The following is a 22,073-nucleotide window of genomic DNA, read 5'->3' as shown; positions in this document are numbered from 1 at the left end:
AAAGCTGAAAAAAAATAAGGGGACTATTTCTCCAGACAAAATACTAACCAACAAGGAAGACATTTCTGGTTAAAGAAAATGTGGAGTTGGACTATTTTAAGATTCCTCATATAAATGGTATCATGTAGTATTTGTCCTTCTGTGTCTGGCTTGTTTCACTTAGCACAATGCCCTCCGGGTTCACGCATGTTGTCACACATGGCAGAATCTCCTTCTTTTTAAAGGCTGAATTATATTTTATTGTATGGATATACCACATTTTCTTTATCCATTGATCTGTTGATGGACAACTTTTTTGTATGTTGACTACATGTAAATAAAGTGGTCTAAGAAAAGAGAAAATATGGAAAAACCTCAAGGGAAAAGCATCTCTCAGAGTCCAAGTTCAATCAACAGCAGCAGAACAGGGGCAGGCCAGACCAACAGGTAGGACTGAGACCTTGAATCTTCCTGAATATGTATTCCCAGTAAAATTGTTTCATCTTATCTGCCCATTGCCAGACAAAATTTTGCTCAGGGCTCTGCACTTGTCCCTGCCCTATCCCATTTTTCTACTTATGATTGGAAGAAGACATAGAAGGCAGGCTGGGAAGGCAGAAACTGGATTTAAAAGGATTTTGGCAGGTTCGAATGTGGAGTCACAGCTAACCAGACAAAATGTAATAGGGATGTACTCAAGGTGTTGTATTTCAGTTTAGACAATCAACTGTATAGGAACAAGATTTTGAAATACCTAGGGATTTCAGCTGACTACATGCTCAGGAGTCAACACAGGCAATGTGACTACTGGAATAAAAAGGTTTGGGGCGGGGGTCATCAGCTAATGTATAAGACAAATAATCCAGCTAACCTCCGTGGTGGTCAGACCACTTCTGGAGTACTGTTTTCACTTTTTTGACAGCATGTTGTATAAAACACTCTGACAAACATGGGTGTATTCCTAAAAAGGATACCATGATGGTAAAGGGTCTGAAACCAGGTCACATGAGGAACGATTCAAAGACCTGAGGATATTTAAGCCTGGAAAAGAGAAAATTTAGAAGGGACATATATGAGAGCTACGTAAAATGATCTGAAGAACTGTCATGTGAGAGATGGATTAGGTTTACTAGTGAGGCATAAAGGGGCAAGACTAGGACAAATTGGTAGCTGTGGGTTTAATTCAAGAAAACATTAAGATTAAAGTCTGACAGGCTCGGGTTCAAATCTTGACTCCATCAGTTTGTAGCTCTGTGACCTTGGGCAACTCATTTATCTTGAACCTCAGCTTCTTCATCTATAAAACAGAATTAATATCAACTCTTTCATATGGTTAAGGAAGAACTCATGAAGAATAAGTGGGAGTGTTTGTAAATGACAAAGCATAATGCACGTACACATTATCATTGTCATTAGTTACTAGGAGGGAGAGTTGGGCCTTTTCTAGGGACGCACTGACAATTATTCATAGCTGCACAACAACAACAACTGAATGAGTTATTTTGTTAGAAGTGAGCTACTCATCACTGGAAATTTTCGAGTAGAGACAGGACAATCATCTACTGGGTGACTGGTAAAATTGAAGATTAGCTTAAATGATATCTAAGTTTCCTTCCAATTCTAAGGTGCTATGATCCTATTGTTATTAAGAATTGTCCATTAAGCTCTTCTTCATGGAGGACGATAAATCTTTGAAAATAAGGAGGACAGCCTTTGGATCTTTGTCACTTCTTGGACTTATTTCTCAACTCCCAGGAGACCACCGCTCTCCCCATCTCAGGAAGGAGGAGCACAGTTGCTGGCTGTAAGCCATTCCAGAGCAGTAGAGCCAAGTGCAGAAAAGCATGTCAGGGAGGCCTTAGAGTTTGTGACTCCACCACCTGGAAAAAATACCTAGGAATACAGCTACCCAGGCCAAGTGGCTTAGGTTGGAGCTGCACGAGGCAAGTGTTTTTAGAAATTTGACCCCCAATGTGTTCTCATCTCCCCACCCCAGCATGTGGCCCAGAATTGTCACACAACCAAAAAGGGAAGCCTATTGGGAGGGTTTCATTGGAAAAACTCCTCTCCCTGTGAAGTCAGACACAGAAGCACAAGCACAGAGGTCAAAGAAAATACTAATTTGCAGCTGTGTGGATGCAACCTTAGGGTGGGAATCTGTTCCAGCCTGGAATCCAGTTTTAATTCTGCTTTCCAGTTCTCCCCAGCACATGGAGGGGAACTTGCAGCTGGCCCCCTTCAGTCTGGCAATCGATGCGTCAGGTTTCTACTCTGCCATGTCTTGCTCCAATTCATCAGGAGGAGAAACCATAGAATGGGAGCCCAATGACTGCTTTTTGACCATCTTTCATCTTGCGGCCTGCTGACACATTTGTGTATTTGGTGTAATTCTTGGAGGAAAGGGACAAGGGGTACAGTGACAGAGGCAGGAGGCTTGTCGCTATAGTCGCCGATACAAATAGGTGCGTTAAAGGAAGTAGTAGTCTTTGAACATAGCATATTTTACCATGATAATGAAGTGGAAGAAGAGTCAAGGAGAGAGATGTTCACACACAGAGGATCAGCAATGATGGTGGCTTAGCTACCCAGGAATGAATTCTGAGCTGTGTTCTGACTGGGGAGAGTGGAGTGACATGGAGTAACTGAGGAAAGGCTTAAGGATTACATAAACAAATGGGAGTGGCCCCAGTGACTGCCCAGCAAGGAAATACACAACTTGCTTGTCACCCATCAATAAGGTCTTTGCAATGCACTGGGGGAGTTTGCACTGTCTACGAAACACTGTGCTAAACAACCTAACATGTCTTACAAACACTTGCCTCGTGGCGCCCCGGCCAATCTTGAGCAGCTTACTGCTTCCTTACATTTCCTTATCTCTGGCCACAGGCCCCAACTACACCATGACTTACTGATGAAGTTAGCCTGGCCAGTGAATATGGTGTACTGAAGCTCATAGGAGCTGATGCTGAACTCATCATCCGAGATCCAGTGGACTGTAATGGTGTCATGGGAGGCAGTACAGAGTTCCTCTCGGATAGATGGTGGGTTTGGGGCTGTAAGGAAAGGTGGAAAAGAAGGTAAAGGAAAGCACACTCTCCTTTCTGCAAGTTTAACAATTGTTACCCTCGCTGCCCAACTCTACACCTCATAGAGAGGAGGCTGTCTTAATAAGAAGCTTTAGATAGCATATCCTGAACAACCTGAAGCCAAGTGCTAAGACTTCAAATTTCCCCAAAGCACTTCTGCTTCAGTGACAGAGACATTTTAGGCAAAGATATAAGCCTAAGGTATTGAACTGATTGCCCGGATGTCTACTCTGCCTGTACCAACACATATGTAGATATTAGAGCAAAGTGGTCAAATGGTTTTCTTACTGCATGACCTTTGGCCTATTGCTTTTTATTTTCAAATAAGTTTTATTATAGACTGTTGGCAGTATAGCCAAGTGCAAATTAATGAGTTGCTTCATCTGTAAAATAAGGGATGATAATTACCTCATAGATTGGTTGTACATATTTATAATATAAAATTAATATACAGTGTCTGGCATAAAGGAGATGTTCAGTAAATGACAGTTACTTTAATATATTAGCCAAAATAATGACAAATGCAAGGCTATTGTATGTATATATTTTTCTCATGAAATGGTCATTCATTAATCCTGAGGGTATCCAGCATTTTTCATAGGCTGGATGCACCCCTCATTTCCTAGAATTGTGTGCAAGCCAGATATTTCTTACATTTTTCTTCCTAATCTGCTAGTTCCTAAATTTCCTTAAAACCATTTGAATGGTACCTATCGCTATGCAGGAGATTCTTTAATATTCCATAATTGCCACCTGAGTTCTAACTCCCTCAGTAACAAGCAACAATATATTACTGATAGGCTCGTAAGGAGAAATCCATCAGCAACGTCTTGCTTTTTCTTTACCTCTAAGTATAATGGTATACCCATGTGCCCCCATAAATATTTCACACATCATCTCCTTTTCTGTTACATGAACTAAAGTTTATTCTATCTAAAAAGATACATGAATTGTCTTAAAGTTTATAAAAGCATTTTCATTATAAATATTGTTCTTTTCCGATTATCTTAAAGTAAGAGAACACCAAAAGAAAAGCATTTAAACAGGAAGGAAACCACAGTATTTTCACACCTGTTAAATAATCTAGCCCCTCCAGCAGTTTCTTTTCTCTGGAAAAATCTAAAGCAAAGTTTTCAAAGGCATCGTTAAAATTGATGTCTGGAATCAGAACTTGAGAAGATGCTGTTGCCATAGCGACCCTGGAAAAGAGAAAAGTACATCAATATACATCAAAATGGGTGTGCAACCTTTATCCAATGTTTGATTTCTGGTTCAACAAGAAGAAAATAAAGGACTCGTAGGGCTTGATTCATTAAGTGAAAAATATCATATCTATGCTTTTCCAGTGGGAACCATTTACATTTTAATCATCAGGAACCAATTAAGGGTTATACCATATTTATTCACATATGTTCACCCCTCAAATGCACTCCCCCATCCTGTCTTAATTTTGAGAAGTAAATACAGGATTTTTCCTCCTCTGCATCATTTTCCATCTGGCAGGCAGCATCAAAACTAGACCTCTGAAGGCTTGGTAAGAGCAGTTTGAGAGATTTTTTTTGCCTCCCCCTCTATTTTTTTATTTTTTTATGCTAATCAATAAGCCAGCATGCTGGGGCTGAATTACAGCCTTCACTTAAATACTGTACATTATTTGATCTTTTATAACATTTATGTTTAATTTTATTATTATTTATTATTATTATATAATGCTATGCTAGCTTTAACTCCCCAGCTAGTTTGATGCATCTCAAGAGCAGGTATTTTGTACCTCTTATATCTTCCACAGTTCATAACAGAGTATTGGACACATAGCAAATCAATAATTGTTGAGTGAATAGTGGAATGATTAACAGCAACACAGCTTCTAACATTTATTGAGCATTTAGTAGGTAGAAGAGACCATGCATGTACTTTACATACATTGACTAATTTACTTCTTACTATAATCCTGTGTAGTAAATGTTATTTCCATTTTGTACATGAAAAGGACACATAGAAAGGTTAAGTAACTTGCCTAAGGTCACACAACCAGGAAAAGTCAGAAAAAAAGAAATATAACTTAATCCATGTTCATCGGATTCTAAACTTTATACCCTGAACCAATTTAGACCATTTTTTTTAAATTAAGGTAAATTTTTATGTGCTTCAGCAATTCTTAACCATGACTACACATCATAATTATCTTGGGGGAGTTTTGACCAAAACATACATGTTGAGGCTCTGTGACAGACCTTCTGAATTGGAGCCAATGAAGATTCTTGAGCATGCAAATGACACAATGGAAAGAAACATGAACTTGGCAACAATACGCAGGTAGAATGAAGGGAAGAGGCACTGGATGTAAAAAGACCAGAGGGGAAACTTTTATGATGAATTAGTTGTAAGGGTTGAGGAGTTAAACAAATATATATCCTCATGCACGTGTACCTTGCTATACTTCTGCCAACAATAGCTCTTGGTTGTTTGCGAAATAGATGTTTTAGGAATAAACTGCAGGCCAGCATAAACAAATGAAAGGCTAACCCAGTATAATCTTAAAGTCTCACTCTTTAGGCTATTCTTCCAGGATTTGATGAGTAAGAAGAAAACAACCTCTTTAGGGCAAGAGTTAAGGTAGAAAATTGGCTCATGAAATTTATTCCTGACCTCCCCAATCTTCTTTCTTCCATCCATCCATCCATCCATCCATCCATCCATGCAATACTTACTGAGCACAACTAATGTTCCAGGCACTGTGCTAGGCACTGGAGATACACAGCTGTGGTCCTTGCCTTCACAAAGTTCACAGTTCATAGAGGAGAAAGACATTAAGTAGGCAATAGAAGTGCTGCTACAAAGGGAGTGTAACATACACAAGATCCACCTGACAAGGACTTGAGCACTAAGGGAACTCTCCCCAGAGGAAGTTTATGGTAAGCAATGACCTACACGATGAGTAGGAGTTAGGTAAGCAAAGATTACATGGATGTGTGTGTGTTCTCTCTTGCCCGAAGGCTGGAGAATTAGCAAAGTCACACAGAGCCTTGTAGGTCATGTTACAAACTTTACACTTTACCCGAAGAGCAATGTGGGCCACTGAAGCCTTTTTAGGCAGAGTGATGCTCAAATTTATGTTTCAAGTAGAGTACTCTGGCTGCAGTAATGGACTGGAAGGGGTCAAAATTGGAGGCAGAGCAGATTTTAAGGTGATCAGAAAGGAAAGTAGTGACAAGAGTGTAGACAAATAAGACAGAAAATCAATTCATACAACATGAAAATAAGTAGCCAACAAATATATTTAAAAGCCCAACTACTTGAGGAATCAAATAAATGTAAGATAAAATGAGACAGCATTTAAGATTATAACTAATGACAATATAGGAGCTTTTTATGCCTATATTAGGTAATGCCTCCATATTTTACCAGGACTGAAATTGACAACAAATTTTGAAGATCAATTTAGCATTAAATACCCAAATAGTTTAAAACGCAAATATTCTCTGACACCACAGTTTTACTTCATAAAGTTTTTACTAAGGAAATAATTGAGGTATATGCAAAGATGCAACTGTTTAAGGGCACGCAATACACTATATGTAACCTAATTGTCTAACCATGGGGACTGAACTAAGTAATGTGTTACTACACATCAAAAGATGAAATACTATGAGGTCACTGAAAATCAGGTTATATGATACTATCCAATGACAAGGGGACACCTGGCTGCCTCAGTTGAGCATCTGACTTCGGCTCAGGTCACAATCTCACAGTTTGTGAGTTTGAGCCTGGCATAGGGCTTCACGCTGATGGTGCAGAGCCTGCTTGAGATTCTCTCTCTCCCTCTCTCTCTGCCCTTTCCCTCACTTGCATGCTCTCTCTCAAAATAAATGAATAAATGAATAAATAAATAAATAAATCCAATGACAGGGACAAGTTCATGATATATTGTTAAGTTCCAAATGTAGGGTATAATGAAGTATATACAACATGACCTTATGTTTGTGAAATACATATTAAATATAAATATTGGGATACTATACTCCCAAATATTAACAGTGGCTGGAAGGGTGAGTAAAAATGGCATTGGGGTATATGTAAGTGTGTGTCTGTTTGTGTTTCTATGTTTAATACTTTAAGCAAAACAACGTTACCTGTCTCTCAAGGCTCTGACCTCCATTAAGGACAATATAATAAGTGTCATTTGTAAGGGAGAAGGAATACTCTCCCAGCTAAAATTTGACTTTAACTGAAATCTTGGTCCTTAATATATTACAATTATTATTGGTGAGGAAGAATTTCAGACCCTATGAGAAACCATCGATGAAGATATTTAGGCTGGGCAGATAATTCTCAAGAGAGAAGAGAATGGCCTAAAACAAGAATCATAAAGAACACTAGCATTAAAGGAATAGGTCAAAGGAGATCTGCTCACAAAGGCAAAAGAAACCACATAGGTAGGGAGGAAACCAGGAGTGTTTATGGAAGCTAAGGGCAGAGAAATTTAAGTAAAAATCGTCAGTAGGGACAAGTGCTACTGCGTGATTAAGTAAGATGAAACAGTATGGGAAGACAAAGGAATGTCTATTATATTTAGCAGCAAGGTATTCATTTGGTGACCTGGAAAAGAACACTTACAATAGTGTGGTAATGGCAGAAGATATTTCGGAGAATTGAAGGGTGAGCGAGGATGATTAAATACAGTGGTTTAAATTTATGTTCATCTCGGCTCTCATGAAATACCACTGAGATGACAGTCAAAGAATAAAATGTCATAAACCCACAAAAACAACGAGAATGGAAAAAGACATGCCAGCAAGTAAAAGACTGTCAACAAACGTTGGGAAGCTAAAAAGGGATGGATGAGTGGTACCCAACAACAGACCAGAGAAAGCTGGGTCAGGAAGCCAACAACAGCAAGCTGATGTTGTGCCACAGACAGTTGGAAGTTTGTATGAAGAGCAGCTAGACCCTGGATCCACTGAATCAGAGACTACTCCTTCCTCATCCTGGCAGGAAATGTGAGGTTTACTTTCCGCTGTACTAAAAGCAGTCTTAAAACCCCTAGCAACCTTTCCCTGCTTGGCTCCTAGAATGATAGCAGCCAGGCTTAGTTAGACCCCTCCCTCATCTCCCACCAGAAGCAGGAGATTGGTGGATTCCTTCCAGGGAAAACTGACCCACTGAAGACAAAACACCTACAGACCTAACACTTGGGTCCCCTCAGTCAAAATCTGGCATGCCACCTTATTATTCTACAGTGAAATTCACCAAGCAACAGACTGTTCCCATCCCCTCGGATCTTCTAGTCATCTTCTAGTGCTTAAATTCAAACAGGAAGGCAAAAGATTATCAGACATTTAGGGAAAGTCAGAAAGTGAAACAAACTAATAGAGAAAAGGCACTTGGAGGAAACCAAAACAATGCAGAATTTAGAAGAAGCTTTTTAAATGTTCACTCATATCTCCAGGAAGATAAACAAGAAGCTTGCAACACAAAGCAAGGACAGAATGAAAAAAAAAAAAGAAAGAAAGAAAGAAAGAAAGAAAGAAAGAAAGAAAGAAAGAAAAGACAAGAAAAGGAAACAAGATCAAGAAAGAGCACTTATAAATGAAAATAGGAAGGCTGAAATTAAAATTTTATTTTTTTATGTTTATTTTTGGGAGAAAGAGAGACAGAGAGAGAAACAAAGCATGAGCAGGGGAGGGGCAGAGACAGAGACACAGAATCCAAACCAAGCTCCAGACTCTGAGCTGTCTACACAGAGCCCGACGTGGGGCTCAAACAGCAACCTCAAGATCATGACCTGAGCCAAAGTCAGATGCTTAACCGACTGAGCCACCCAGGAGCCCCTGAAGTTAAAATTTTAATAGAAGAATTGGATGAAAAATTAAGGAAACATCTTAGATAATAGAACAAGAAGACAATGTTGTAAAAATTAGTAAAGAAAAGGGGCACCTGGGTGGCACAGTCGGTTAAGTGTCTGACTTTGGCTCAGGTCAAGATCTCACAGTTTATGCATTCAAGCCCCACATCAGGCTCTGTGCTGATAGCTTGGAGCCTGGAGCCTGCTTCAAATTCTGTGTCTCCCACTCTCTCTGCCCCTCCCCAACTTATGCATGTGTGCTCTCTCTCGCTCTCTCTCTAGCTCTCTCTCTCAAATAAATAAATTAACATTTTTTAAAAATAGAAAAGATTTTAAAGCAGAAAATCTAGAGTGTCCAACACCTGACTAATTAGAGTCCCAGAAACAGAGAAGAGAGAAAATAAATGGGAGGAAATTATTAGTGAATAATATAAGAAAATCTCCCAGAATGAAAAGTCACTAGTCTTCAGATTGGAAAGAGTATTTCATGTCCAACAAAAGTGATGGATAAAAGACCAACACCAAGGCATATCCTGGAGAAATTTCAGAAAAACTGGGTTAAAGATAAGACCTTAAAAGCTTCATATTTTAAAATATAAATCATACTTAAAGGTCAGGAATCAAAATAGCAGTGAACTTCTCAACCCAACACTGGAAATTAGGATACAACAGAGCTATGGCTTCAAAATTATAAGGGAAACTTATTTCCAGCCTATAAAATGTGATAATAAATTTTAAATATTTTTGAAACAAAAAGGTCTCAAAAATTTACATCCCATGTACTCTTTCTTCGAAAACTATGGGAAAAAATTGTTCCAACAATATTAAAAGGGTAAAATGGTACATGAAGGGGAAATCCAGAAGAGCTTAACGGAATCCCTAGTTAAGAACACTGAGGGGTGCCTGTGTGGCTCTGCCGGTTAAGTGTCCAACTTTGGCTTAGGTCATGATCTCATGGTTCACTGGTTCAAGCCCCGTGTTGGGCTCTCTGCTGACAGCTCAGAGCCTACAGCCTGCTTTGGATTCTGTGTGTGTCTCTCTGTCTCTCTCTTTCTCTGTCTCTCTCTCTTGAAAATAAACGTTAAAAAATTTTTAAAAAAAAGAACACAGAGAGTTCGGGAGACTAAGTTAGCTGGAGTTTACAGGGCAGAGTACCAGAGAGGAGAATGCTGCACAGAGAGAATTCTGGAGACCTTCTGAAGGTTCCCCTTTAAGTATTCAACAAAATGCTAATTGACACATGCACATGAGGAAACTGCCCAAGGCCAAGGAAACAGCACCAAAAAAAAAAAATAAAAAAAAAATAAAAAAAAATAAAAAGATGAAAGGGAACAATCCTTGGTGCTTACAACAGGCCAGGAATGGTGTCTGTTCCCAACAGCCAGGCTGGAAAATCTCATGATGCATGGTGCACTCGTCAGAGTACTCAGAAACATCTTGCCTCACTAGTGTGGAAAAATTCTCCTTAGACTAAACACTGCTCTGATTCCAATGAACAAATCTTAAAAGCAAGACCCAAGGGATCAAGCTATTTTCAAGTGACTTAACTGTGTCCTAGAACAAAGCTTAAGAACATTTATAGAGGGGCGCCTGGGTGGCTTGGTCGGTAAAGCATCCAACTTCAGCTGAGGTCATGATCTCACAGTTCATAGGTTTGAGCCCCGCATTGGGCTCTGTGCTGACAGTTCAGAGCCTGGAGCCTGCTTCAGATTCTGTGTCTCCCTGTCTCTGCCCCTCCCTTGCTCACTCTCTGTCTCTGTCTCTCTCAAAAAATAAATAAACATTAAAAGATTCTTAAAAATTAAAAAAGAATATTTATAGAAGTATAATATATGGCACCTAATAAAATTCATAATGTCTGACCTCCAGTCAAAAATTATCAGATAGGGGGGCGCCTGGGTGGCGCAGTCGGTTGGGCGTCTGACTTCAGCCAGGTCACGATCTCGCGGTCCGTGAGTTCGAGCCCCGCGTCAGGCTCTGGGCTGATGGCTCAGAGCCTGGAGCCTGTTTCCGATTCTGTGTCTCCCTCTCTCTCTGCCCCTCCCCCGTTCATGCTCTGTCTCTCTCTGTCTCAAAAATAAATAAACGTTGAAAAAAAAATTAAAAAAAAATTATCAGATAGGAAAAGGAAGAAAATACAACCCATAATGAGGAGACAAAGCAATCAATTGAAACTGACCTAGAACTGACACAGATGTTAGAACTAGATATTGTAACAGTTATGATAACTGTATTCCATGTTTTGTCTATGTTTTGATTTTAATGATTTTGATTTAATGATTTTGAGTACAGCTGACACAAAACATTACATTAGTCTGAGGTATACAACATAGTGATTTGACAAGTCTATACGTTATGCTGTGCTCACCACAAGTGTTGCTACCATCTGTCACCATTCAACCCTATTACAATATCTTTGACTTATATGCCCTATACTGTGCCTTTTATTCTCATGACTCATTCATTCCATAACTGGAAGCCTGTATCTCCTATTCCCCCTCACTCATTTTGTCCATCTCCCACCCATTTTCCCTTGGCAACCATCAGTTTGTTATCCATATTTATAGGTTTCATTCTGCTTTTTGTTTGTTTATTCATTTGTTTTGGTTTTTTTTAGATTCCATATATGAGTGAAATCACATGGTATTTGTCTTTCTCAGTCTGAATTATTTCACTTAGCATTAAACCCTCGAGGTCCATTCATGTTGTCACAAATGGCAAGATCTCATCCTTTCTATGGCTGTGTAATATTCCATCGTGTGTGTGTGTGTGTGTGTGTGTGTGTGTGTGTGTGTACCACATCTTCATCCGTTCATCTATCAATGGACAGTCATGTTGCTTCTATAGCTTGGCTATTGTAAATAATGCAATAAACATAGGGGTGCATATATCTTTTTGAATTAGTGTTGTTCCATATGTTCAAAAGCTAGAGGAAAGGCTAAATATGTTAAGTAGAGATATGGATGATAAACAAAGACCCAAACCGAACTTCTGCAGATGAAAACAATAATATCTGAGATGAAAAATACACTAGAGAGATAAATGGCAGATTAGGCATTACAGAAGAAAAGGTTAGTGAATTCCAAGACATATCATTAGAAATAAATGAAATACACAGAGGAAAAAAATGGCTAAAATATGAACAACACATCAGTGAGCTGATAACTACTTCAAGCAGCCTAATATACATGTAATTGGAATCTGCATAAGAGAAGAAGGCAGCATAAAAAAATACTTGAAGAAATGATGGCTGAAAAATTTCCAGATTTGTAGAAGTCAATTGTTAATGTCTAAATTTGAAGAAAATAGCAATATAATGATGCTATTTAGAAATGTAAAGGTAATGCCAACAGAAATACCTAATGGAAGGGCGCCTAGGTGGCTCAGTTGGTTAAGCATCTGACTCTTGATTTTGGCTCACGTCTTGATCTCATGGTTCATGAGATAGAGCCCCACATCGAGCTCTGAGCTAGCAGCACCAAGGCTGCTTGGGATTCTCTTTCTCCCTCACTCTCTGCTCCTCCCCTGCTTGTTCTCTCTCTCTTTGTCTCAAAATAAATAAACTTTAAAAAAAAGAAATACCTAATAGAGTTGAAATTGCTTGGCTTTGTTGGAAAAGTGTAGACTTCCTGGGTTTGAATCCTGCCTCTATCCCTTACTAGCTGGGTGATTTTAGGCAAGTCATATAACCTCTCTGAGCCTCATTCTCTCACTTCTAAAATGGGCATAATAATAGTGTTTATCTCATGAGGTTTTTATAAGGATTAGATGAGTTAATACTTATAAGGCCTTAGAATAATGCCCAACACAAAGTAAATGTTCAATATTATTATTGGAGAGCAGAAATTGGGAGTGAGGAGAAGATTGTTATTTTTTTGCAATATGAATGTTAGTAATATTTGACTTTTTAACTATGTGCAAGTATTACTTGAATATAAATAACTTTTAAATGTTTAAGAAGAGGGACGCCTGGATGGCTCAGTTGGTTAAGCGTCCAACTTTGGCTCAGGTCATGATCTCGCGGCTCGTGGGTTTGAGCCCCGCGTTGGGCTCTGTGCTGACAGCTCGGAGCCTGGAGCCTGCTTCGGATTCTGTGTCTCCCTGTCTATCTTCCCCTTCCCTGATCACACACTCTCTCTCTCCTAAAAATAAACATTAAAAAGTAAATAAGTACATAAATAAATGTTTAAGAAGCATAAATCAGAGGTGAGGAAATGGAAAGACCTTCCAGAATTTTGCCATAAAGGGGGCACCTGGGTGGCTCAGTCGGTTGAGTGTCTAACCTTGGCTCAGGTCATGATCTCACAGTTTGTGAGTTTGAGCCCCACATCAGGCTCATTGATATCAATGCAGAGCCCACTTCATATCCTCTGTCCTTCCCTCTCTCTGCCCCTCCCTGTCATGTGTACCTGATGTCTCTCTCTCTCTCTCTCTCTCTCCCGCTCTCTCTCAAAAATAAACATTAAAAAAGGAGTTTGTCATGAGGGAAAGAAAGAGATAAGGCAATGGCTAGAGTAGGTAGGAGGTAGAGGAATGTTTTAGATAGGAGAGACATGAGTGGATTTTTAAAAGTCCATGTGAAGTCAACTAGAGAAAGGTAGAAATTGAAACTATGCGGGGCGCCTGGGTGGCGCAGTCGGTTAAGCGTCCGACTTCAGCCAGGTCACGATCTCGCAGTCTGTGAGTTCGAGCCCCGCGTCGGGCTCTGGGCTGATGGCTCAGAGCCTGGAGCCTGTTTCCGATTCTGTGTCTCCCTCTCTCTCTGCCCCTCCCCCGTTCATGCTCTGTCTCTCTCTGTCCCAAAAATAAATAAACGTTAAAAAAATTAAAAAAAAAAAAAAAAAAAAAAAAAAAAAGAAACTATGGTAAAAAGGAAGCATGTGGCACAAAGCACATGTCTTCTATTATAATCAAAAGGGAGGGGGAACTCATGGATGTGGATGTAGGTGTGCCCCCCAGCTTGGCTTGAGAAGCTGAGGAATTTGTCATTTCTTACCTACCACTCTCTCTATAAAAATAGGATGTAAAGTCATCTGCTGAGCATGAGCAGGAAGGTGGCAGGGTCAGAACTTTGAGTTGAACACAGAAAATTTGAAATGGCCATTATGGAGACAAAGCAGAAAGAAAGCTGACCAAAGCAACACAGAAGGATTTCAGGTCAGTACCGAGGGCCCAGGGGAGATTAGAAGCCATAAATTTGCGATGCAGCAGTACCAACCTCTTTGATTATTGAGTTTTCTCCCCGAGGGTTCTGCAACTCAAACATAGGCATGGAAAAGGTGAGAAGAGCTGGGCTGCTTCATGGTTGGGGGTCTTACCAGGTTGGTGGGATAAAAAGACAGTGGGGCAAGGGAACTGGGTACACAGAAAAGAGAGTGAATAGCTGAAATGAGAAATCATAGACCCTAAATAGGCCAAAGAAAGAAGTGAAGACAATAGGTAGCTGGTAGATAGGAGTCAGGCCTTAGAGGTCCCAATGAAGTTGAAGAATGGATGTACTGGAAGAAAAACAAACAACCGTAAGTACAGAGGTTGTAGTTAGAAGGTGGGATGTTTTAGTTTATTCTGAGTGATGGTGAGGTTCAGCATGTGAGCCATGGAAGTAGGTGGATGAAGGGGAGCAGAGGTGAGGGTCACTGGAGGATGGGATGGCAAGGAGCCAGGAGATTAGATGGCTAGAGTATTAGATGTGGTCAGCTGCCAATGTCAGCTGGCATTAGATGTGGATGCCGCCAATGGCACCCAGAACGATGGCAGAAGCAACAGAAAGGAATACTGTGAACCCAGAGCCAAAGTCTCCAGTAAATGAGAGAGAGAGATAGAAGGAAGTCAGATTTGCCTAATGAGCCCCTGCAGCCCCTCGAAGCCTTGGTGATTGTACTGAGCAATGTTTCACTTTCATCTTCAGATTCTTTGCAAATGGTGTATAGATGGCCTGCTAAGGATTCATGAGTTTTCTGAAATTGTATGCAAGATTCTGTGTGTATATATCTACTATGCATTTTTTTCCTCAGGTAGAGGGCTCATGACATTCATCACTCTGTCGAAGGAGCCATTGATTAAAATAAAAGCCTAAGAATTACTGCTCTAAAGGATCTGTGTGATGGATAACTAAATGAAAGCAATGAGAACCACACAATGATTTAGGAAGAGCACACACCTATCTCTGTGGCCAAATATTTCTCTGGCCCTACGCTAACATCAACATGGAAAGCTCTAGCACGGAGTGGGCCACGAAGAGCTAGGGCACAGCAAGGGGCCATGACTGGCTGGACACTAGAGGAACAGATGAGCTACACAGAGAAAAGGGTGCCAGAAATCCACAGGGCAATGAACCACTGAGGCTTCGTACCTATCTGATGGTGGCTGCTACATACATACATGCCTGAACGGAATTAAGGGACTTCAAGCTGCCCCCTGTTCATAAGAGCAGGCACGTAAAAAGAGAAGGAACTCACCTCTCAGCGATATTTTTTGCAGACTGGAGAAACCGTGCCTGGTCATTTTCTTTCAGGATATGTTCAGCTTGGTTGATGAGGACTGTTGACCGTTCAAGACACTGGCGGCAATTAGCAACCTGCTGTGCCAACTTTCTCAGCTTCATTACCTTCAAGGAATGAGCCAAAGAAAAATGAGATTAAATATCCAGGGCTTAATTAAAAACTATAAAACAACACAAAGGAGATTTGCTGCGGTGATTCTAAAAATAAGGCCTACTGATGTCCCAAGGTCCCTGTATTTACCACTCACCTCCTCACCCTACCCTCTACGTCTGTCTTGCCAGCCCCTCCTCCCACCTCCAGCCCACTTACCCACATTGCATATACACCCAGTCATATACTGTAGATCATCGGCCTCCACCTTTTTATTGGTAACATTAATTTTTCTGATTATAAAAGCAATGCATGCTCACCATAGAATATTGTGAAAATAATAAAAGTATAAAAAGAAACCCCAGCACCCAGAGATCATCACTGTTTACATTTTATTGTCAATAGCTTTTCACATACGAGTTTAATAAAAAGTAACTCTTTGTTCTTTATGAGTATCTACATTTCTGTGTATGTATTTCTCTATGTATCTGTATGCATACCTGTGTGTTCACAGGCCTGGGGTCACAGAAATTTCAACTCCTGTGTTAGCTGGACCCAACCATCAAGCATGGCACAAAGTACTGATTATCACTCCAGACTCTCATAACTCCTCACATTGTATACACATGAACTTATTATAATCACTACACTGACCGGCAGACCAATAAGCCTAAAACCATAGAGATGCACGGAGGCTCACACCTGACCTTGACCGTGCTTCTTCAATTTCCAAGCTAAAAACCTGAATGTCTTCTCTTTCCCCTTCATCTTTGTAGCTAATCAGTTAATGATTCTCATCATTTCCTTTCTAGTAGTGCCTGTTATGTTCTTCCTTTCCATTTGTGCTGGTGCTTCCCTGGTTTAGGTCTTCATCAACTCATACCAAAAACCATTCCATGGGGTGCCTGGGTGGCTAGTTGGTTAAGCATCTGACTACAGCTCAGGTCATGATCTCACGGTCTATGAGTTCAAGCCCCATGTCAGGCTCTGCACTGACAGCTCAGAGCCAGGAGCCTGCTTCGGATTCTGTGTCTCCCTCTCTCTCTGCCCCTCCCCCACTCACACTCTGTCTCAAAAATAAATAAACGTTAAGAAGTTAAAAAAGAAACACTCCATAAGCCTCTTAACTTGCTTCTCTGACTTCAGTATCATCCTGTTCTGATCTATTCTGCATACCTCTGCCATATTGATCAGTCTTCTCCCTTCCTAAGGAACTAAAATGGTTTCCCAATGCCTTTTAGATTAAGCCCAAAGTCCTTATATTAGCATGCCTGGTCCTTCCATAATTCTGACCCTCATTTCCACCATTACTTTTTTTCTTTTTTCTTTTCAGGTTGACTTATAACACATTCAGTAAAGCACCCACCTCTGAAGTGTAAAACTCAATGATTTTTTTTTGTATATACAAACACCCATGTAACCACCAACCTGGCCAAGATATAGAACATTTCTAACACCCCAGAACTGCCATCATTTTTACTGGATTCATCGCACGAAATCAAACATTGCTTCTTCTTTGCCTCCCTCCCTACCACCTCCTTTCTTCTTATTTTTGCGATCCATGTTCACCCTGGAATCATCAGGAGGAAACTCTGACATTTGTAAAGTCAACTCTGCCTTGGCCTCACTGAAGCGGCTGTGCATTACCTTGGTCTCTTTGATTTTGACAGCAATCATTTGCTTCCTCTGCTGGATGATCTCTACCAACTCGTCACATTCTTCCATAAGTTTTGCCTCATGCATAGCAGTATTCACCTGCCAAGAAAGTCCAGAATATTACACAGTGATTGCTGCCTTTGTCCCCTGCTGCCTCTCAAAGGTTCGGATTGACAGCTAAGCATGCACAACTTCTTCCATACCTCCCTCATAAGATCCAGTCCTAGAAGAAGGGTAGAGATGATGATATTAATGATGCAAGGGCATTGAAGCACCACAGATAGGAAACTCTCCAGCCTCTGGTAGATCATGATGGTTAATGGAAGGCTGGGCAGAAGGACAGATGAGATGGGGGCATGTTATTCCCACTGTGCAACTCCCTTTACTCCAGCACCCTGTTCTCCTGCTGTTCTTTTGAAAAGATGGTAAGGAGATTTAAGTATGTCAGGAAAAGAGGATCCCTCTCCACAGGCACAATAATATTGAGATAACATCGCAACAATTGATTTCTACCCTCCTAAAACAATGGTTTCGATTTTCCTTGTTCCCTTCTAATTCTAAAATGTATGAATGAGGGGTGCCTGGGTGGCTCAGTTGGTTAAGTGTCCAGCTTTGGTTCAGGTCACGATCTCACAGTTCGTGGGTTCGAGCCCTGCATCAAGCTCTGTGCTGACAACTCAGAGCCAGGAGCATGCTTCAGGTTCTGTGTTTCCCTCTCTCTCTGCCCCTCCTCTGCTCTTGCTCTGTCTCTCCTTCAAAAATAAATAAACATTAAAAAGAAAAAAAATTTAAAACATATGACTGTGCAGCTACAACTTCACATCAGAGAAATGCATGTGTAGCTATATTTTCACATCGTTGCCATCATGTGTTAGTAGATACCTCTCACCTTAGGCTGTCCAGTATCTGAATACCTCTTCTATTTTGGAATACTGGCTACATCAAAATATCTCCACTGCAAAGTCAGAGTGGGGTTGTAAAAAAGAAAAGCCACCGTTTTTCATTGTCTTTCTGTATCCTGATTTCTCCTTTCTCCCATCTCTACTACTATTAACATGAGATGATAGGAAGTGCCCAGCAGGGCTGAACTGAGAGCGGGCATCTCTGGGTTGCCCAAGTGGAAAAGCAAAGGAAGGGGAACGGACTTATGTCATTTAAGCACCTAATGTTCCCATGCTTTATAGATGCATTATTTCGTGTAATTATCATAAGCACTTTATAATATAGGAGCCACCTTTATTCCCATTCCACAGATGGAGAAACTGAAGCTTGGGCAACGTGAGTAACTTGCTAGTCATTGGTAACACCAGAATTCAGACCGAGTTCTGTCAAGTGAAACCCCTGGCCTGGCTGGCTGGGTGGACGAAGCTCAGTTCCATGTGAGCAGCACACAGAGCAATCACACAGGGAAACACAATCATTCCAAGAGTCTACTCAAGGATCCTTTACCTACTCCAAACCTGGCAAAATGCCTGTCGCTGGACCCTGCTGCCTCCTCTCTTGCCCTCGAAGGTCCCCACTGGCCAATTTTTGGTTGCTTACTTAACTGAAATAAAATACGCTGGTGGTATTTCAACCTTATTTCATTTTATTTCCACTTTCCAGAGGGAATGCCATAATGAGAGCTTCCATGTATTGGGAATAAACAGTCCCACTCCGGCCATTGTAATTTTTTTTCTCAGACTCCTCACCCCTTCCCTAAATTGGATCTACATTTCCAAGGCAGATATGTCACCCTTGCAAGAAACTCCCACTCATGTGAGAACAGGAGATTCATCTAGTGCGCCCTGGATCCGTGCTTAGAGTATCTGTCAACTTTAGTTCCCATTTATAATTTCCTTTTGAACCTGCTGATGATGTAGGACACAATGGTGTAGTGCCTTGTTTCTTTATAATTTAGCCCTTGGGCCAACATAACACTCAATATATGCTAGGCACTACCTCAATCAGTTTACATACACTTGCTCTCTCAATCATCAAAACAATCCTCTGAGGCAGGTACCAGCAGCCACATTTCATAGATGGGAAAACTGAGAACAGAGATACTCAGTGACTCACTCCAGGCCACACACCTAGTAAGTGGCAGAGATGGGATTTGGACCCAGGCAGTCTGACACTATAGTCCATACCTTTCAAACCATCACACTAGACTGCCTCCCCAGGCTAATGTAACAAAATTCCTGTCCATTTTCTGACAACCATCACCTCTTTTGCTCCATCCATCTTTTAAAAAAAAATTATTTTAATATTTGTTTTTGAGAGACAGAGAGAGAGAGAGAGAGAGAGAGAGAGCAGGGGAAGGGCAGAGAGAGAGGGAGACACAGAATCTGAAGCAGGCTCCAGGCCCTGAGCTGTCCGCACAGAGCCTGATGAGGGACTCGAACCCACAAGCTACGAGATCATGACCTGTGCCGAAGTCGGACGCTTAACCAACTGAGCCACGCAGGTGCCCCCATCTTTATTCTGTTATCCCATTCTCTTTAGTCACTCCAGATCACTTGTTGCTCCCCTAGGTGCCACACACCCTGTGCCTTTCCTCGAGACTTCATTCACTTGGAAATTCATTTCCCTATTGGTTTATTGAACAAACATCCACTGATATTTCCAGGCCTTGCTCCAAAATCATCACTTCTGTAACTTTTTCTCATCTGCTTGGACCAAATGCATCCCCTATTTATACTACCATAGCACTGTATATATAATTCAATTATACCATTTACTACCTTATACTGTAGGAATTTGTTAGTCTGTCATCCCCACTCAAACATAAGTTCTGGAGGCCAGGGATAGTGTCTTATCTGACTGCATCTCTAACATAGTGACTGGCATACAGTAGATGTCCAGTAAATATTTGTTGTATTGAATTGAATGGGGGTAGGGAGTAGCTCACTGCTTGCTAGACATGTCTACTTGGTTACTTAAGTTACCCTAAATTCAGTATGTCTAAAAACAAACTCATCATCTTCCCTCTACATCTGGCTTCCACCTCTGATTTATTTTCTCTTTCTTTCTTTCTTTCTTTCTTTCTTTCTTTCTTTCTTTTTCTTTCTTTCATTTTTGCTAATGCTATTATCATTACTGGAGTTACTCAGGTTGGCTTACTTCTGACTTCTACTTCTCTCTCAGCCCCCACATAAATTCACAGCAGTACCAAAGTCCTACTCTTTCTTTTCTTTTCAAACTCACTGAATTTATTCTGGCAATACTAATGAGGCTCTGAGCCAAGGAATCAATAAGCTGAAGCCCTTATCACCCTTTTGGACTGTTACTGTAAAAGCTTTAATAATTCATTCCCCACCTTCAGGATCTTTCCTTTGCCACCCACCCTCATAACCCATCCTATACATACCCTGAAATCAGGAAAAATCATCACCATCTTCATCATCAAACATGTATGAAGCATCTTTTGTGTGTAATACATTACATTCAGGCCCTGCGTTCAATAAACTTGCAATATTTAATGTTTTTTTTTTTTTTTTCTGAGAGAGAGAGTGCAAGTGGGGAAGGGCCAGAGAGAGAGGGAGACAGAGGATATGAAGTGGGCTGTGCACTGACAGGGTGACAGCAGCAAGCCCGATGCAGGGCTTGAACTCACAAACTGTGAGATTAAGGCCATGAGCCGAAATTGGACATTCAACCGATTGAGCCACCCAGGTGGCCCAATAAATTTGCAATCTGAACAGGGAAAAGCCACATGCATATAAAACAAACAAGTTAAGGTAGCATACCAATGAGTGATGTAGAATATTATCTACAGAAATTGAAGGGAAAGATTGCTCTCAGGGGAAGTGTAGAAAAGATGCCTGAATACAGTGGGACTTGAGACTTAAAGATGGATAGGACTTAGATTTTAAAGGTAAAAAGGAGAGAAATCTTGAGCCAAGATAACAAAATTGAACCTTATTCATTAGACAACATGGTATCTTTGAAAAATATGTTTGGGGGGAGGAGGGTAGGATGGTGAGAGAATGACTTTTTAAAATACGTATATTTTGGGGGGAGTTCCTGGGTGGCTCAGTGGGTTAAGCGTCTGACTCTTGATTTCAGCTCAGGTCATGATCTCCTGGTTCATGGGATTGAGCCCTGCATCAGGCACTGTGTTGACAGTGCAGAGCCTGCTTGGGATTCTCTCTCCCTCTCTCTTTGCCCCTTTCCTGCATGCATGTACACAAACTCTCTCCCTCTCTCCCTCTCAAAATAAACTTAAAAAAATAAAAATAAAAATATATACATTTTTAAATTGAAGTATAGTGGGCACACAATGTTACATTAGTTTCAGGTGTACAACACAGTGATTCAACAACTCTATATGTCATGCTGTGCTCACCATAAGTGTCGCTACTGTCCATCACCATTCAACACTATTACGATATCATTGACTATATTCCCTATGCTGTACCTTTCATCCTCTGTGACTTATCCATTCCATAACTGGAAGCCTGTACCCCCCCCCCAGCACTCCCTTTCACCCATTTTGTCTATACCCCCCATCCCCTCCTCTGGCAACCATCAAGTTAACTTTTTCTTAAAAAAGATGACCTGGGATTGATTTGATTGGGGGTAATGGTAAGCTGGGGGAGCAATTTAGGAAATGATTTTGATGTGAACAGGGTCTAGCCAAAGAGGGTAACAGGAATCGAAAGGAAAGGTCAAATATGAGAAGCACTCCCTCGCTTGCAAAACTTCAATTAGACAGCAAGTTCCTTGAGGAAAGTTTTTATGTCACTTTGTTTCTCCTGCTGTAACAGGCACAATGCCTTACACACAACATTTACTGATTGACTTAGTAAAATGAAAAATCAGAATAAGAATGACAAACATTAGAAAATGTACTATGGTAAACACATTTTGTACAGAAAATGTAGATTGAAGTGAGGGAGCTAGGGTGCGGTTTGGACAGTTGCAGTGGGCAAA

General features: G+C 40.7%; 1 protein-coding gene across 6 annotated transcripts in view; it reads right to left on the bottom strand.

Annotated features, from left to right (window-relative positions):
* MID2 (midline 2) overlaps positions 1-22,073 on the bottom strand; it is a 134,275-nt gene that overhangs the window by 12,084 nt on the left and 100,118 nt on the right. For 5 of the 6 annotated variants that reach the window (XM_045473113.1, XM_045473116.1, XM_045473114.1 and 2 more), the window contains exons 4-7: positions 17,151-17,258; positions 15,369-15,517; positions 4,137-4,264; positions 2,799-3,032 (exon numbers count right to left, since the gene is read on the bottom strand). In XM_045473113.1, coding sequence (XP_045329069.1) covers positions 2,799-3,032; positions 4,137-4,264; positions 15,369-15,517; positions 17,151-17,258 — 619 coding nt within the window. The remainder of the gene's footprint in view (positions 1-2,798; positions 3,033-4,136; positions 4,265-15,368; positions 15,518-17,150; positions 17,259-22,073) is intronic. The other variant, XM_045473118.1, reaches the window with a different exon arrangement.

Source organism: Leopardus geoffroyi, chromosome X (assembly GCF_018350155.1).
Source record: "Leopardus geoffroyi isolate Oge1 chromosome X, O.geoffroyi_Oge1_pat1.0, whole genome shotgun sequence".
NCBI lineage: Eukaryota > Metazoa > Chordata > Mammalia > Carnivora > Felidae > Leopardus > Leopardus geoffroyi.
This window is presented reverse-complemented; position numbering and strand designations above follow the sequence as displayed.